The sequence below is a fragment of the Spinacia oleracea genome, chromosome 4, assembly GCF_020520425.1.
Source record: "Spinacia oleracea cultivar Varoflay chromosome 4, BTI_SOV_V1, whole genome shotgun sequence".
NCBI classification, from domain to species: Eukaryota; Viridiplantae; Streptophyta; class Magnoliopsida; order Caryophyllales; family Amaranthaceae; genus Spinacia; species Spinacia oleracea.
Window position 1 is genome coordinate 188,560,529 of NC_079490.1, and position 18,744 is coordinate 188,579,272.

Sequence of the window (18,744 nt, forward strand, 5' to 3'; positions counted from 1 at the left end):
ACCAAAGAAATCCACCAAAGCACCATCTAAAGCCACTCCATCCACTACACACAAACAACCCCCCACCCCACCATCAACTTCTACGTGTCCCAAATATCCATGGTTGAGTGACACTCAACAAGAGACTTGCTTAGCCTTGCAAAATCGGAGCATCATGCCCACTCTTCGTTATTCGGCCAAGCATGCTAAAGTCATTGGGATAGATGATTGCTTGCAAGGTCTTGCAAGAAAATATGGATGGTCCAAGGTTCTCAATTTGAAAGTCGAGGTTTATCCGGAATTGGTGATTGAATTTCTTTCTTCGATTGAGGTTGTTTCGGAGACAGGTGACATATCTTTTTACCTTGATGGGGTGGAAAGAACTATGACTTCGACGGAGGTCAATGAGCTTTTTGGATGGCCATGTGATGGGACCATCGGTCCTACGGAGTTCGAGTCATTCGACGGAGACAAAAATGGGCATCAATTCTTTTCTAAGGCCTTTTGGAAGGAGGTGACGGGTCGGGATGATTGGAGAGTTGGTCTTTCAAAGGCCTTCTCCTTTGTGAATCCAGCTATTCGTCTTTGGCATCGGATCATGACACAGGTGCTTTATGCAAGGAAAGATCTGGGTAATCTCACAACCAAAGATTTCAAGATGCTATGGTGGTTTGTGCATGGTGACAAGGACAAAATGGGTCAACTTGACTTTGGGAAGTTCCTCATTGATGCATTCATTCGAGAGCGCCAAAAGAAGAAGGAAAACATCACTATAGGGAGTTTTGTCACTCTCTTTGCCGAGCATGTCGGAGTCCCCTTGTCTTCTTTTGCAACTTTGACAAACATGGCTCCCCTTACTCATCAAAGGTTGGAAAAATTTGACTGGTTATCGGCATGTGGAACTAGCACATATATGTGGTATACAAAAGGGGTAACGGAGGGCGCATGCAAGGTCCCTTATTCACTCCTCCCTAATCCTGCTACACGGTTGAGTTTGCCTAATGCTTTGTTGTTCACCCCTATTACCAACAAAGCGGCCACTATGCAAGCAAGCGTCGATCTCCGACAACATGATACCACTACTTCAGCGCATGAGCCCTCATATCCACCTGAGGTGCATGATCTTGCGACCCCGAGCTCTGCCCCAGTCACCATGGAAGCGTTCCGAACGCTCCTAGATTGCTTTACTCAGTTCTCCAAGGATATCAAGGCTAACTTTGATGGCCTTGACAAGAAGGTTGAAGCAATGGGCATGGAGATTGGCTCTTTGCGTCGTCAGTTTGAAGCTTCTGGCCCCACCGCTTCTACTGTCGCCAGTCCTACCGAGTCTTACTCGGCCGACGAGGCTCATCACGAGTGAGCACTTTCCATCTCTCTCCCTTGTTTGAGTTATATTGTTGCTATTTTCACAGTGAGGGCACTGTGTTTTGTTTAGCTTGGGGGAGGGATATCTATCTTTGTTGCTTTCTAGTATAGTTTTATTGTTTTGTTTAGGTGTTGTACGCTTTGTACCGTCCGTTAGGGGTGGGAGTTTACGTGCAACGAAAAAAATGTACTGCTTTCCTAGTGTTATTGTTCAATTTAGTTGCATTCTTACTTGCATTCATATGTCTTTATACCCTGCATTGTGCAATTGACTTTCAAACTATGTTCGGGCTTTATTTGACTCTCTTGAGCTTCTTTTGAACTTAGTTATGATTCTGAAATTCAGTCGGTCATGCTATACATTGATAACTGCTTGGCATTGTGTGAACCAATTGAATGGTATGCGGTAAGATGTTGGTCTCGTGTCAAGAATAGCTAGCCAATTATCTTGTAGGTCACCTTACTATGTGTTTGTGTGATTGATGTGACTTGTTATCGTATGATTTTGGCTTGAGATTCATTAGTAGTTTAGTTGCAACTCACGCATGCCGCGTATGACAGAGGCCATTCTCTTAGGAAGCCTTCAGACGAACTTAGAAACATCAGTTCCTGCCTTTCATACCCATGTTGTAGCCTTGTCCGTTTATTGTTTTAACTCCACAAAATTGAGCCCTATTAGCCCCGTTGGTTACTTGTCCCGAGTCTAGCTTGGGGGAGCTTCGGTGTTCGTAATGGTTTCATTGATGTTGATTGATTGGCACACTAAGCCAATAGTTCGTGGTTCGAGGCTATGTTTGGATTTGTGGTTCGGAAATGGTGTATATTATTGTTGGCACCCAAGCTTGTTACAGTTAGCATTAGATTTATTTATGTACTTTCGATTTCATTATCTAGTTTCATTTTCATTCAATAAAAAAAAAAAAAAAAAAAAAAAAGAAAAAAAAAAAAGAAAAAAAAAATAGAGAAAAATCAAAGAAAAAAAAAAAAAATATATATGTTTTTCGTTCTTGTATGTAATTTGAAAGCAAGGAAAGGGGAATGAAGAAAGATCATTGACATTATATTATGTTTTCCCTTGGTTGTAACTTGGTTGATTGTTAGGGTTTCATGGTTCGATGGAGTTGGATTTGCGGCATTATCACGCCGACGCATATAGTTCACATTTGCTCCCCAAGTTGGACCTTACTCTCACTTTTTCCCAAATTATACCCTACCCTTCCTTTTCACCTAGCCCCATTACAAGCTTATTATAAAGACCTCTTGATCGGCATGTTTGTTTTGTGATTGAATGAAAATCGTTTCTTGCTATTGTCATCTTACCCTATGTTGCATCATATATTTATATTCTACAAGGTATGCGGCGACGACTAGCTTGATTGAGAATAGTTTGTGGCTAAGCTTGGTTGTTTCGATTGTGGATCACGATGCTTTGTGGTTCTATTTGTATCTGAGCTAGATTTCCGTCTCAATAACTCTGTTTGATTGTTTGCTCGAGAGTTAGGTTGGTCTTACCATGGTTTTATGAAAGTCAAGTGCGTCTTGCTTCTCAATCTTTGGTTTAGTGTTGCTTGGGGACAAGCAACAGTCTAGCTTGGGGGAATTTGATGAGTCATATTTGTATAGGGTATTTTAGGCGCATTTAGGTTGCATTATTAGGCATTTATATCATTTTAGTTGCATTTAGGATCACATTTGCATAAGTTATCGTTGTCGTACTCTATTACGCCCCGTTTGTGTTTTCTTAATGTTTCAGGTGATTTTACGGTCATTTGGATGCTTTCGGAGTGTTATGAGTTGATTTGGATGATGAACGGATGGAATGTTGACTCGAGGATCATTGCATATCTCTAGGGATAATTTTGAGTCAATAACGAAGCTAAACGCTATTTTTCTAAGCATCAAAACGGACAGGCGTTCACTCTTTTGATGATATCTCAAGTTCTACATGTCGGAATGAGGCGATTTTTATTGGCCTAGAAAGTAGACTTCAAGAGCTTTCCAACGACAGGTCACACGTCCTTATAGGCATTGTAGAACAAGAGTTATGACATAAACAAGATGGCTCGACTATCCGATTCGCCCGAAGCCCAAAACGATGGCCCAATCTTCCCCTTGGGCGCGAAAACCAGCGACCCACCAGCGGGCCCGCTGGTTTCTCCGCCCAGCTACTTCCGCGCGGGTTCATGCTTTCGTCTTGGTGATCGTCCAATAAAATCATAGCTTATGTAATTGTTATTTTCCTTTTTTTTTAGAATTTAAGAAAGACTAAAATACCTCAAGGGAATTAATGTATTCCCTTATGCTTTTATTTTCTTTTACGTTTTTCAATGGGGAGAACACTTGAACGCCAGTTTTTGGTTTTCTATTCTTCCCTTTTTCCATTGTTGAACCCTAGCTTTCAATTTTCAATTCATCAATCTAGAGGTAATTCAATAATTTCTTTTGCTTTTATTCTTTCTTATTGTTTTCGTTCCTTAGTTTAAATTTTCCTTTGATTATGAAATTCATGTTTATTATTTCTATCATGTTTGTTAATTCAATTATGAGCGAGTAGTCGTATTCTAGGGCTAAGTAAGGGAAACCATGTTTATACCATGATTATTATGCATAAAGTTTGTTAATTTATAGATTATTGCTTGAGTATTCCGATTGATTTGTTTTAATTGTTGATTCATGTTATCGGCCAATTTCATGAATTGATTATCTAGCTAATAGGAATTAGAATCGAAAGATCGTATTTTTAGAGGCTTAGTGCAATTGGCAATTCTGATTATGTTAGCGACCGTACTGCATATGTTGAATTGAAAGTGTTAAGACCCGACCGTAGGCTTAGCATGTACTTTAATTACTCGGCTTAGTTTATTCATTTCCGAATTGATTTATGTTCTTGGATTGGTATAAGCATGGTGAACCGAACAGACGCCCTAGACCTTTAATTCATTGATAAATTACGCATTTTTATTATTGTTTTAGCTTTAGTAGTTAATACTCAACTCAACTTTCGTTATTGAAATAGTTCGTATAATTGGGCAAAAACTAATAGAACTTGTCTCCCTGTGGGATCGACCCGTATTTGCTAAGTATCTGCTAACAACAGACACCGTGCACTTGCGGTATCACTTTTTAATCTATCAGATCCGGATCATTTTGAAAAACCCAGATCATAGGATTGTAGTCCTACAATCCGCATCTTGATTCAAATAAGTAATAACAAAGCATAGAGTCATTTAATCAAAGAGATTAACTGTGATTTTATACAAAAATTCTTATAATACACTTCTAGAAGATATTAGTTTTCGTCAGAGTTTTTCTTCTCTACTCTCTCTTAGTGAGGTGTTGGGATAGCTTGCCTCTAACCAACTTCTTGATGGTCCTTCAATTTTCAACACAACGAGCTCCTAATGTCTTGAAATTCATACATCAAAATCCTCCTTTTCCATCTCTCTGGCTACTTACTTGGTAGAGACTGTTCGACAATATAGGGTGATGATTTTAGACAACGGACATAACAAAAATGTCCATAACAAAAAAGGAATTCCAAAGAACTATGCATATAATCCCTCGGTTAAGATATGATGTGCAATTGTTAGAGGCAAATTAAGGGAGCAAATCTAGTTGGCTTACCAAATTAAGTATACGAATAGCAGCAGGTCGAGTGAACTTTCTTGCAAAGAGGAAGCAAGGGGAGGGTTTACCCTTGCTACTGCACCATTCTCTTCGAGATTCAGTCTCATAGTAGATGTTATCTATTTCCTGCAGTAATTTAACTAATTGTCTCAAAAAAAAAGTTCAGCAAATTATACTTTGTAAATTACTTTAATTAGTCAACAAATAATGGTTAGTATCCGCTTACCAACATGGCCTACAATCAATAGTATGATGTTCAAATTTCGATGCACACGATAAATTCTCAGTGAAGTTTTCCGCATTTTAATCTCTATGTAAAGGTCTAGTCTTAGGATTAATGTTGCAGATGTCAGACATCCCAAAAACTACATTACCTAATCTTTAGTGAGGCACCATGGTGAATCATTCGGATATACTAGTAGTCATAGTACATGGAGTGGTTTGCTGGGATCGATATCCAAGTGGGGGCCATAAAGTTAGTTGAAGCCCTTGTGGGATCGCTTCCTATCTTCCGTAGGGGTGACCTACGATCAGATCCTAGGGGTGACTGGACTCCATGTAAACTAGTGTTCGCATTAACCAGGACCACGGTTGGCAGTAATGTCGGAGACTCAAAAGACTATGATACCTTAATAGAGAGAATTAGCTGAGAGGTTGCATCTGAAAATTTGTAAGTTGCTGGATGCCATCCACGTCTTTCACGGTCTTTAGAGGCTGAAAGATCCCAAGCTGTATGCGTCAAAGATCTTCTTGTTATCTCTCCTTCAAGGCCTTCTTGCTGAATTTTATTTATTAAAAAAATATCAGTTACAAAACAGTCGAAGATTTCCAACACTTTCATGTCAAACAGGCTTCCCTAAAAAAATAAAGGGAGCAAATCTAGGTGGCAAATACAAAGAAATTAATCCAGCACTAATCATGCTGAATTGTTCAAGTCTAACAGAATATCAGTAGGCCTACAACTCTGCATTGACAACACTAATTCAGTCAGCTGCCTGTTGTAGTATACCACAAGTAAATCTTTAGTCCTTTAGATTATACAAGTCCTGGCTCTCAACAACTTTTTCAAAGAATCTATAAGGCATAAGCCCTTGACTGAATATGGAGCATATCATGTTCTTGAAAGTCAATGTCCAAAACTCCTCTCCTATCAAAGAATCGTATTGACTTTTTGTTTACGGACCTTCCGTTTTCGTGGAAACTTTACAAAGAAATACCTAGTTTACAATTATTCATCTTTTGGTGAAAATGTATAATGTTTTACTCATACTTTGCCCACTTTTCCTCTTTCTCGTACACTTTTTCTCCAAATGCTATTTTTACAAAAAAACTTTATTTTTTTACGTTATCTCACCTCGACTTAAATGGTAATTGCACGACGACTTTTTTTGGCAAAATCACTAATGTTTGGACTTAATCGTAGAAAGTATAGGGGGTTCATTTTTATTATTACAAAGATATTCATACAAAGAATAAATAGGCAAGGCTTCACATGACTGGCAGTTCTAACCAAGAGAAGAGCTTAGAATACAAGTACTAGCCAAACACGGCAAATCACAAAGTGGAAATACATGAAAAGCTCATCAGGAGGCTATAATTACCACTCTATTTCCCAGATACACTAGGAAGCTCCTTCAAAATATGAATTAAACATCATGTAACAAACATTACACCAGAAGTTCTCATCCCTCCAAATCCTACTAATTGAAAAAATAAATTCATTTGCTTGCCTCATTTCTCAAGTAGGGTTAAGCACTTCACTTGCAAGAAAATGAAACCTATTTACTTGCTGGAGGAGGTCAAACTAATTGATTTATTTATTTTCATGAGATTGTTTTTTTCCTGTTAAAGGAGGTTATATAGTCCTTATCCCTCAAAATCCATCCAATGAAAGAATTATTCAAACGATTTTTTCTTCACCAAAAAAAGAAGCCCCTTTCATTTCAATGTTTTCGTAAATTTTATTGATATATTCCCAAGATAAATTGTCTTGCTAGCACTAAACAGCTCCAATTTTAATGCCCCTGCTAATGATGCATTGTTGTGCCGCCTTTCCTTGGGTTAGCATGACATATATGGCCAGCATATGTTTAGTTTTATTTCTTCGTCTAATTGGATTTATTCCTAAGATGTGATCTTAGAGCTTGCTTACACTAATTTCTTTCAATTTTACTTCTTTTCTTTCCTTAGCATTCATACTACTAACAGATATTTATACACACATTTTATGATGTCAAAGTTACCTCATTCTAGGTTGCAGAACCCCCCCCTCCCCTTTCTTGCAATATATTACATTAAACAAACTACTACGTCGGAGTAACTTCAAAATGAAGGGATTTGGAAAAAGAGCGACCGAGGGAACATGACTTCACTAACTTACACCACTCCAACTTATTAATAAACATGCCATTTGACTTGGTAATACACTAAGACAACAAACCCTTCACTAAAATGTGTTTCGGCCAAGAATACTAATGACCCATTAAATCAAAAAACTAAATACCGCAATTTTTTTTACCGTGATTCAACATAATTAAAATGTAAAATAAAAAGCTTTAGAAACTCAGTGCTCTATATCTACACAACAAATTCAAAGGAATGCCATTCTTTCCAATGGTCTAAATTGTGCAAGATAAGCCACAGCTCAAACTATTTGAAATATGGACTACTTACAGCGAGTAATGTTTGGACATAATGTTCATCTGGTATGCAGTTGTGCTGCTTGGATGTGTCAACTGGCTGCAATACAGAATTAAAAACCATATATCAGTAAAATCCATGATCTCATCAACCTGATTGGTGCAAGTTTGTATACCAACTGAAAAGTAATGAGTTTGCATGAAATTTACATAGAATATCTTATGTGAAAGTCCATGATAGTAATGCGTTTCCACAACCATGATTCTCATTTCTCATAACCAAATCCACGCTTCAAGAGTTCAAGATGATAACAAAAATCAATTAAATAAATTCATTTACATGATTGTGAATTGCATTCCCACCGAAATTCAGAAATCTCATGTAATAGGTCACGGCCAGGTGTGCTGGTCTAACAAAAAATTATGTTCTATATAATCGTGAGTCTTGACGTGAAATTTAGATTACAATACTACCATGAACAAAACAAAGAAAAGGACAGCATGCACACAAACATACACCTGCCTCGCATGTGTAGACAAACAAACACGCCTACGGCCTACCCGCCCAACCACACCGGAGAGTGGGGGGAGGGATGGAGAAAATACACAGACGCGAAAAGTGAGAGAGAAGGGCGGAGAAGGAGAGTGGAGTGCTCTTACAAAGGGTTGTTCGCGCCAAAATTCTGGGAGTGACTTTCTCTGCATCATTAAGAGGAAACATTTGTAAAAACAAAAAGAAACACCAAACCCCTCCCTCCAAAACAATTAACAAAAGTATGGAAATAAGGAATAAAAATAGCCTAAAAATGATGAGAAATAAGGTTTAGATCGGTCTAAAAAGACTACAAAATCAGGATACAGTGGCCGATGTTGTGCCATCTTTAACCAATTGAGGTACGAACTTGGAACTTTTGCATTTGCATCATATGCAGATTGGATTGAAAACACTTGACAGGCTTGCTACTTATCTTTTATTAGTTTATGATAGGAACCCAAGTGGTTATGCCATACTCTTACACGGGTTTTTGTGTTATGCTTAGGGCCTCATGGTTCCACCTTGTTATGAAATGTTTAGTTTAGCCTTATTCATTTTCGTATTACTAGCTTAGGGTGGACTTACTAAGTAATCAAGAAAGCTCACACACAGTTTGTTAAGTTGTTTCCTAAAACTAATGGAATTTCAAATCTTTGTAGGGTTTTATGTAGCATCGCCTATTAATAAAGTAGCTAGCTAATGAGTGGCATTTATGTCACTCTTAGGGTAGTACTTTGCCTCTTTTTAGTCTTGATTTTGTTTGTTTTCTTTCCCCTTTGTGCTTGTTTTAGTCCCCTTTGCCTTTCCTTGCTTAGTTGACTTGGTTTTTCCCCATTACTGTCTTTTTCCCTTGTTTTTCTCATTTTTGGCAAGCTTATGCTTTTCAGGGTGTGTTAATGTGTAGGAAAATAGGTAAAACGGACGGAAAAGTCAACAGAAGTCAACATCATCCCAAGGAAAAGTCGAAGTGAAAAAAGGAGTCATGAAGTCAAGAGCTCAAGGTGTTCGGCCAAACCTCTGAAGTGTTCGGCCGAACCAAAGCAGACTTTCTAAAGCAAAGAAGCCCAGAAGTTCGGCCGAACTAAGCTGAAGGTTCGGTCGAACTCCCTTAGGTCCGGCCGAACACGCCTTAACGTTCGGTCGAACTCCCTTAGGTCCGGCCGAACACGCCTTAACGAGCAAAGGGTTAGCTTGCAATTCGTGGACTATGGACCATGGTGCACAGTGAGCATGGTGCACCATGTGCACCAAAAGAACACATGTGCATAAACAAAAGAACATGCCACTACGACAAAAGAACATGCGGTATAATGTTTCACTTTTTTGTTATAAAAAATAACATATTATTTCACTATTTATTAAAGATATAAAAAATATATATCCATGTTCTTTTCACGTAACCAGATGTTCTTTTAATTATATACTTGTGTTCTTAAGGTGCACCATGCTCACTGTGCACCATGGTCCACCTTCTAAATTGCGGTTAGCTTGGGGGAAGCTTTTAGCTAGTTTGGGGGAATGTTGATTTGGGAGCATGTAGTGGGTTGGAAGGGGTAGCTGTTGTTGCTTGTTGCTTGTTGGTTGTTTCTTGTTGCTTGTTGGTGTTGGTTCGGTTACGATCAAGCTAAGACCTTCCGGATATCTTGTTGATCAATGGACCATGGTTGGAGCTTGGTGCGGTCAAGCTTTGTGATGGATCGGTTAGGGAGGGCATACCACTCTTGCTCTTTGTACACCATGGCAATCCACCTAGACTCCTTCCTTGTAGAGTAATTGATGAACCATTGACTTTGGAGGGCCGGGATGTTGAGAAACTTGTAATCTGGTGTACCTATGCAAGCGAGATCATCCAACTTTTCCGCGAATTTCCCCTTCTTCATCCTCATGACAATGAGGGTCACCATGCCTCCCATGTGAATCTCTTCCATCAAGGTTCCATCTCTAGTGCCCAAACATCGTCGGATGAACGATGCTACACAATCATAGCGGAATGTTGGCCGTGGTTTGTCGGCCAACCATAAACTAGCAACCTTATCCTTGATCATGGCCCCTAAACTTGCCTTGAAGAAGATGGAATAGGCAAGCATGCGAGAGAAATACCGAAGGGCTAAGTGAATGATTTCCGAAGCCTTTGATTGATTTGTCTGAAAATGGACTTGGTCGGTGATGTGGCTCCACCACTCATCCTCATTGTATGCAAACCCCTTGGCCACTAAGGCGGTGGCGATGTTGGTGTGGGCTTCACCATATTGGGGGAAGCAAAACAATGCGCCCAACTCGGAGGAGCTCATCTCGTGGGACTCATTGAATAGGCGAAAGTGAACTTGCAACCCTTCCTCCGCTGTAGTTGTTTCCAAGGAGGAGAGAAACTCTAAAGTGAGCCTAAGATAGGTCTCACAATTGAGTTTGATGAACTCCTTCAAGCCAAAATTCTCGGCTAATAGCAACACCTCCTCCTTAATCCCAAGCGAACCGAGAGTTGGCCCATGAAAGGAAACTAGAATAAAATATAATCCATTGTGATTAAAGATTAGGTAATTAGGAAAAAAAACATATGTTCTATCTAGTAATTTTCAAAAGTTGATTCGTGAATATTGAATCGGACTTTTTTTTTTTTTTGTGGTCACACAACAAGTCAAAAACCAAGTGCTGGAACTAATACGCGGAAGTGTCACAACCAATGTAAACATCTGTTCAAATCAGATGTGGAAGATCACAACTCGCGGAAAGTTGTGTCAAAAGTCAATTGTGTATCTCCAAAAGTCAATTGTGTCAAAAAAAACACTACATACGGATAAAAAAGCAAGAAATTCACGCTGTTTTTATGGTAGTGTACTATGTTCATGAATACAGTTGGAAAGGATTGTTTAAAAATCCAGGCAGACGTGTATCCTATGTTCATGAATACAGTTGGAATTTGGAAAGGATTGTTTAAAAATGCAGGCAGAAGTTTACTCACCTGGCAATGCTGCTGAAATACCGGAAAAACAGTTTCGTCTTTTAGGACAATTTCAGCATGTTTCCTGTTCAGCACAACCCACTGTATCTCCAATTCCAGAAAAAGTGGAAAAACGTAAAGGACAAATTAACACAGAAAAGCTAACCTGATGTAATACTATTATTCCTTAAACCAATGAGTATTTAATGCTCATACCTGAGAACCTTTACGCCAATTTCTTTCGGGAACAATGGATTGCATCTTTGGATTGTAACGTCCCCCCTTTGTGTCGGAGAAACTACAACACCAGTAAATGCAAGTAAATAAGTACCCTTTCCTTTCTTGATTCACTGTGTAAAAAGGTTCCATGATACTTCCACCAGTCTAATGTTCCATAAAGACCTTCACTCGTTCTGTTTAAGTCTATTCCATGAAGTTCTTCCTGTTGTTGTCTTATTCCTTATTTAGTAAATGTTATTTCCCTTTATAACTTCCCTTGCCAAGTTATTGGACCCACTCATCTCCACCTCCTCTCAAAATCACAAAAAAGGTTGCACATTCACACTACCTCTCCTCCTTTCCTTGGTTTCATTGCTACAGTACGTCAGCACATGTGAAGGTCTTTATGAAACACAGGTATTGCAGAAGAGACAATGCCCTTAAACCTAGATGGAAACATTGGCAAAATAAACTATAAACATAGTAATAACAAGCAGTTTAAAAAATAAACCCCAGATCTTACCTGTCGACAAAACTGGTAGATGTTGACATGATATAATCATATGTATAGCTAAAGTTGTATAGAGGTACACAGCTGAAATAAGATCAGATAGCTGAAATATTGTTAGAAAGAGACAACTAAAGGATAAGCACTCATATAATCACCTACCAGAGTCAACATATTCGTCAGCCAAAGCAACTACATAACAACTCTTGGTTAATGTGAAATAATCAAAATCCACATACATCTTGAGTAGATCAATGCTCACCTATCTGACAGGAAAACAAACCGCTCATTAGCTGGATCAACAAGTGCTTTTTCAAGCAAAAGTCGCTCTGCCTGAATCATGCTAGCTGATCCCCAATCTACCTAGAGAGGAAAAACTCAATAACAGACCAAAAGATGCAATAAGTTCCAATTGATAAGCTAAAGCCAACAAGCGATGCAAATTGAAAAAGAGGACAACATAAGGGGAAGAAAAAAAAATAGGACAATAAAAGGGGAAGGAAAAAAGAGAAAACCTGAACTAACAAGACTCGGAGCTAGGCCTAGTTGCATACATGCATGTAACTAAGTCGCTTACTACTGTGATAAATTATACCAAATTTAAGGAAGTGCAACCTTTACATGGTCTGCTGGACCAACAAACATCTGACTCACTGAGGTAATAAAATGGTAAATCCAAGGAAGAAAGGCCTCTTACCAGGCTCCAACAAAATATGTATTGCCAATACTACCCTTAACTTTAGAATTAATTTTCCCTACTTCACTCCTGTAAGTAATAGAGCTTACTAAGTATTGTTCATTTGCTAATACTCTAATAGTAGTCGAGTGCTCACTCAAAAGTCAGAAACAGGCGCTTTTAAGGTTATACACTGAAGTATTAAAGAGTGTGCAAATACACAGATATATAGGGATGAAAGTACATTTTCTGGCTTCCCTTGGGATCATGATCATCAGGGCTCTCCCAAGATTCTCCTTCTCCGTGTACAACTAGATTGGAAATCCTTTTTTTTCCCCTCTTTTCCCATTAACTTGATGCTTCCTCTTTGTTATTCAGTTTTTTTCTCTTCAGTAATACTCCACATTCTTTATGCTCAAAGTACCAACTCACCATAATCAATAAAATTATCACCAAACAAAAAAAAAATCCCAAAAAAATTGACTACTGTGCTTATTGCAAAATCGACAGATTTCAGACACAACGAGATGCAACTTAAGTACCAGATACTTTCCGAATTTGGAATATAAACTCTAATAATCTTTAACTATTCAGATGTTGTAGGCAAACAGAACATCCGACATAGTGGCGTATTATTTATTTATTAAACAGCAAAGTTAGGGACTGGATTTTCAGGCTCTAGATACTAAGCCACAGTGAGGAAGGAAATTAGATTTGCAGGTACCATTTATTCAGTCCAGTTTAACCACCACACAATATTCAGAAAATACCGAGAGTCTAAATCCATACTACAGATATTATTTACCAATTAACTAAGCTTCTAAATTTCTCAATCTTTCAAATAATAAGTTTTTCCACAGAGGATGATAACTTAATTCAAGAATCACAATATATAAGCTACCTGTACACTATCATTGACTTGACGGTTTAGAAAATACAGGGACTTTGTTGTTGCCTTGTTGAACAGGAACCCAGGTCTTGAATGAACAAACACTGTAAACCTTTTGTCCTTGTCTTCCTGGAAAGAGGTAACCATTACAAAAACAGAACAATGCTCCAAAAATAATAATATTACCTTCTTTTCTCAAGAAGCCCACTGTACAAAACACAGTATTAAATACAAAGTATGTTGATGACAATGCATTTCCTAATATATTAGCTGTTTTCTTGTGATTGATGCATGAATTTACTTTCTCATAAGAGGTGTGGTTTTGCATGGGACAAAAAGAATGTTCATAAGTTTTCTTGGCACTAAATGTTAGGATAGATTCCTTGGAGGCGAGAAAGGGTTCACAAAGTATAGGAAGTTTCCTACTCTAAGTGTATTCCCTAGTTGAGTTGGAAAAGATTTCCTACATCAAGTTGATTTCTATAAGTTGGAAAAGGTTTCCTACATCGAGTTGGTTTCCTTCTTTGAGATGGAGAAGGTTCATAGTGTAGAGTATTTTTCTATGAGTTGGAAAAGATTTCCTACATCAAGTTAGTTTTTTTCTTGGCACTAAATGTTTTCCTTATGCTAGATGGTTTCGTTTCATAATCAGATTAATTTAGGATTTGCCTTTGTGTAGAGTCCATATGTTCAGGATTTGTTTCACACTTAGTTTCCTACTTAGTTTATAAGGTTTACAAATCTAATAGGAGTTGCACGCCCGTTTAAGAGGGTGTGCAAGCTGGGCCTGGCCCCCGAAATAAAAAGGACCCATTTTTATTTTACTTAAGCAAATTGTTGCAAAGATGACATGAATGTCTCCGATGTTCTAGACTCTAGTGGTTAGGTGAATTGTAACAAGACTTCATTCTGAGCCTTGTCCCAAGATCGAAACCCCAATCACACACTTTTGAAATTTATTTTTTGGTAAAAACCTTTTCAACCTGCAATAAGTTCATCCATTAGTTCCTCATGATTCTTGATTTTTTTTTCAAAGCTTGGTTCTTGATCTTCGACCTTCTTTATTCAACAAGTCGAGTCACGAAATTGCTATTATTATCATCCAAATCTTTCATCTTTAATAAATAACTTATGGTTTTGTTTCCGTACTTCCAACGGTACCATACTATGGAGTACCATTTAAAGTAGAGGCCTCATATTCGGTTGATTGATTATATTAAGTACGATCCATTTTATTTGGTTTTGCTTTTTTTTGGTATTTGTTTGTTAATTTAAGATTGAAAAAATCATTTTGGTAGGTTTCACTGAAATTGTTCAATTATTTGTATAATTGAGTTGTCTAACTTATATTACTAGCATAGGGCCCCTAAAATGTTTAAGACGGCCCTTATGAGTTGGAGACTTGTTCCGACCATCATAAACAGCGAATAAGCAGGACTTTATTTTATTTTCAGAAAGATTTTTGAGTTATATTAAAGTTGATGAGCATCCTTGGTTAAATCTTAGACATTATGGTATGCAAAAAATACAAAGCATCTCTAGCTGAGTTAAGGTAAAAGTTAGGGCCTAACCTTTCCCATTTTTCACCGTCTGGACCTATACTTTTTTTTTCACCTTTTAGGACCTACTATTCATTCTCCGGTAAAACTTAACCAAAGAAAACAAAAGGTTAGTCTCTTAGGTTAAAAGTTTAGTCCCCTAAGTTAAATTCCACGTGGTTGCACTTATTTTGTTCTGTGGTTTACCGTGCAAGCCCTATCAGCCAATCACATTTTTCTCTCCCCTTAACAAAATATTAAATTAACCTCTAAAGAGAGAAAGCTTAAAAAACAAAAATGGCAATGAATTCTACAAGAAGCTAAAAACTTCTCCTCCCTCCTTAAACAGATCAACCCATTACACCCATTACCGAGCTGGAACCAAAAGTTCGACGTTATCCCGCGCCGCAATATTTGAGATCAACTCTACATTTTCGTGGGTTCGATGTGAACCGCATCTTACGCTCTGCCTATACGAAAATATTGAAAATTTTAACAAAAACGATGAAATCTTTTGAATTTACCAAAAAAAAGGTGAAGAGAGGGAAAGAGAAAAGAATGTCAAGATAGCTGGCGAGAGAAGATGAAAGATACAGATCTCATGATCGGTCCACGGCATTTTAGTCTTGATTAAATTAAACCTATAATCAAAATCAACCCAGAAATTCAATTTTCTTCTTTGATACAATTAGAATTGAGAATTGGCGGCTCAAAATTAAACAGAGTTTTTTTTGGGGAGGAGAGGAGTGAGATGGGAGTTAGCTGGGGTGGGGTGATTGAGGGTTTTGGTAAATTATTTTACAGAAAATAAATTTACTCAATTTAGCTCAATATTGAACCAAAGAATAGGTCAATTGGAAACAACTTCTCTGTCATTGCAGGGGTAAGGTTGCGTACACCCGACCCCCCTTACCCCGCTTCTTGCGGGAGCCTCTTTGAGGCAATGGGGTAATGATAATGATGATTGAACCAAATAATAGAAATATTGTAAAAAAATACACTAAAATTTTATGTATGGATTTTAATTATTTTTTCGTTCTTTAATATTGTTGTTGTGGTTAACGGTGAGTTAGCTTGTGGTTAACTCGCCGGAAAGTTGGTTTGAGGTCCCAAAAGGTGAAAAATAAAATGTGCAGGTCCTTAAAGGTGAAAAATATGAAAGGTTAAACTCCACCTTTAGCTTAACTCGCATTTAGCTGGATTTTTAAACAGCACTAAGCTAACATTTAGTTCAAAACTTAAAAATTTATGCAGAAAACAGTAAAGACAATTGAAAGTTACCCAAAACCGAACTCGGCTAAATAATAATGATAAATTGCCATCTGACTATAGTCTATAGGATAGACAACAAAGCTCCAACACCGAATTTCACATAATGGCCCCAATGTGCGGTTATTCCAAAAGACCACAACTCATATCAAGTCTTCCTTTTATCTATAACTTATGATGATAAGTAGCAATCATGAATTGACCAGAATGTTTATTCACATAAAGACAACCACAAATAAGAACATTACAAATCCAGCTAACGAAAGGTGTTAAGGTCTAGTTAATTGAAGATTGTGGATTCATGGTAGGCTGGTAGCTTAACTCGAACATCAGATTAATGATGGTAGGTTGGCTACCAGAGACAGATTGGTAAAATGTGGTTTATGCAATGATCCATTTTCATGTTATAAGTAGCTACATAATTTGCTAAATTAGACCAAAAATGTACCTCATTCCCTAAAATAGATTCATCAAACACTATAAGCAATAGTAAATTAGTAATGTTTCACAATATAAATTACTATGAATTCTACAAAATGAGCTCTAATAATATAAAATACTGAGAAACTCACCCGGAAAAAGGCATCCCAGACGAAATCAAGAGGAAGACGATTGCGAGCAATGAAAAGGAATGCAATCTTAGGTTTTTGGGTAAAGAGATTCGGAAAGGGCATGAACAAATTGATGTTGGGTCGATTAATTTCAAGTAGAACAAAGCTACCAACGCAAATAGAAGTACATAGCACAATCACAAATAACAAACTCCGTTTCCAATATTGATGATGAGAAGATCGATTCTGGAAACTTGTTGATCTTCGCTTCATCATCTGATTTCTTCCAAGTTTTCAGATCTTCTCTTTCTGAAGCAGAACAGTTTAAGTATCAAGTTTCATTGTGATTTATGAGCGGGGGAGGTAAGGTAGAGACGTAGAGTGTGATGTGAATTGTGATGTTTGTTGTGAGTTCAAATCATAATGTAACAGATCACTACTTCACCATCACGCTTCACCATCTATTACTTTCCACGAATTTTCCGTCTCCTCCTTCGTCATTCCGGCAACATTGCTATTGGTGTCGGTGGTGGTTGGGTTGGGGAAATTTGGGGTTAATGCTTGAACAACAGTGGTTGTGGTTGTGGTTGTGGTTGTGGTTGTGGTTGCGAATCCCGTAATATGGTAGCTGCTGGTTGGGGGGCAGTGGATAGGTTGTTGTTAGCTGGTGTTTAAGTCGGCGGTGGAATGCGGAGTCGGAGTATACTCAACTGCTAATACGGACTCGGCTTGTATTCATATGGTGAATCATGTTCACACCTGTTAACTTGGTTTTGGTACTGATTAGTATGATACTTCCTCCGTTCTAGAAATATCGCACTATAGTTATCCATCTAAATCAATCTTAAAGTTATTCTTCCAATTAAAATTATGGATAGATGTGTTATTGCTCTATATATTCTTTGTAAGATTTACTAAAAAGTTAAAACAAATAATGTAGATAAAATTATTCACATCCCTGTCCACCACCCGTGTCAAACAGAAAGTTATTTTCATACATCGTTTACTTCGGTATCATATCCGCCTAATACTCGTCCCACCATTTACCTCATCACTTAACATCTACCTTAATCATCTAATTTATTCAGCTAAAGTTGACTTCAAACCTGGGCAGGGCGAGGCGGAGAATGGTCCCTCCACCCTATACCCGCCTAAAATCATCCCCACTCCGCCACCGATATTTTTTTTTTGTAAGAGATGTTTTGAATTTTAAAACTTTAGTATTCTATAATATTTGACAATTCCGTTGTATGATTAGAGTAATTGAATAAATAAATAAAATGTGTAGGTTGGTAATAGTAACAAAATGTTGATATCTATACTTTAATATATTAAAAGGCGTTGTTAAAAACGTATATGTGTTACGTAATACTCTCATTACGTCGTGTTATGCCATGGATTAAAAAAAATCAATACAATGAGATTCGAACACCAGACCTTAAGTGTGGATGATAACTCTCATTACCATCTTAATTAACCACCAATTGTGGTTTATCTCTTCATATTAATTTATATATAAATGGTGATACATGAAGTTTAACACAACTAAAATTTACGTGACTATGTATGTAATTTCTACGGACTGTTTTGGAAAAAAAAGCAAAAAATTAAAGCATTATGACAACCATGAAGAAACATGATGGCATAAGTCTCATAAGCATAAATTATAGGATTGTCCTACATAACTGCATATATATCTAATTTGGTGTTTATTAATTTGAGGCACTTAAATCCACGGGAAAATAAATTATACAAATTATAAGATGATATGATTGAAAAAATTACTTGCAATGATAAATGACGTAATGTGTCCATGTAGTTGACGAACTAAACAAATGTTTTTCATTCTATAGAATACAAGTATTTTGGTCATATATTGAGCTCAAGAGAAATCTAAAATTTTAATTATTCATTGTAGCAACCGGGGCATCGTTCGGGCCACACACTAGTTCATAATCAATAGATGAAGTATAAGCGAGGTGGCGTGTCCAACCTAAAATTTATACTCTCC

The 18,744-nt window shown here is 37.5% G+C and overlaps 1 protein-coding gene across 4 annotated transcripts; it reads right to left on the bottom strand.

Moving 5' to 3' along the window:
- Positions 1 to 4,549: 4,549 nt before the first annotated feature.
- LOC110782789 (glycosyltransferase BC10) lies at positions 4,550 to 17,502 on the bottom strand. Of its 4 annotated transcripts, none has more exons than XM_021987039.2 (11): positions 16,755 to 17,498; positions 13,388 to 13,504; positions 12,073 to 12,173; positions 11,826 to 11,897; positions 11,300 to 11,381; positions 11,105 to 11,191; positions 8,271 to 8,309; positions 7,645 to 7,710; positions 5,600 to 5,749; positions 4,969 to 5,097; positions 4,550 to 4,810 (listed from the first exon to the last, which is right to left on the bottom strand). In XM_021987039.2, exons 1-11 carry the CDS (start codon positions 17,007 to 17,009, stop codon positions 4,793 to 4,795), a joined length of 1,116 nt encoding a protein of 371 aa, XP_021842731.1. In that variant the 5' UTR covers positions 17,010 to 17,498; the 3' UTR covers positions 4,550 to 4,792. The 4 variants fall into 4 exon arrangements, with proteins under 4 accessions (XP_021842731.1, XP_021842732.1, XP_021842733.1 ...); XM_021987040.2 differs by having other exon boundaries at positions 11,105 to 11,185; positions 16,755 to 17,496; XM_021987041.2 differs by lacking the exon at positions 8,271 to 8,309 and having other exon boundaries at positions 16,755 to 17,502.
- Between the last annotated feature and the right edge of the window lie 1,242 nt (positions 17,503 to 18,744).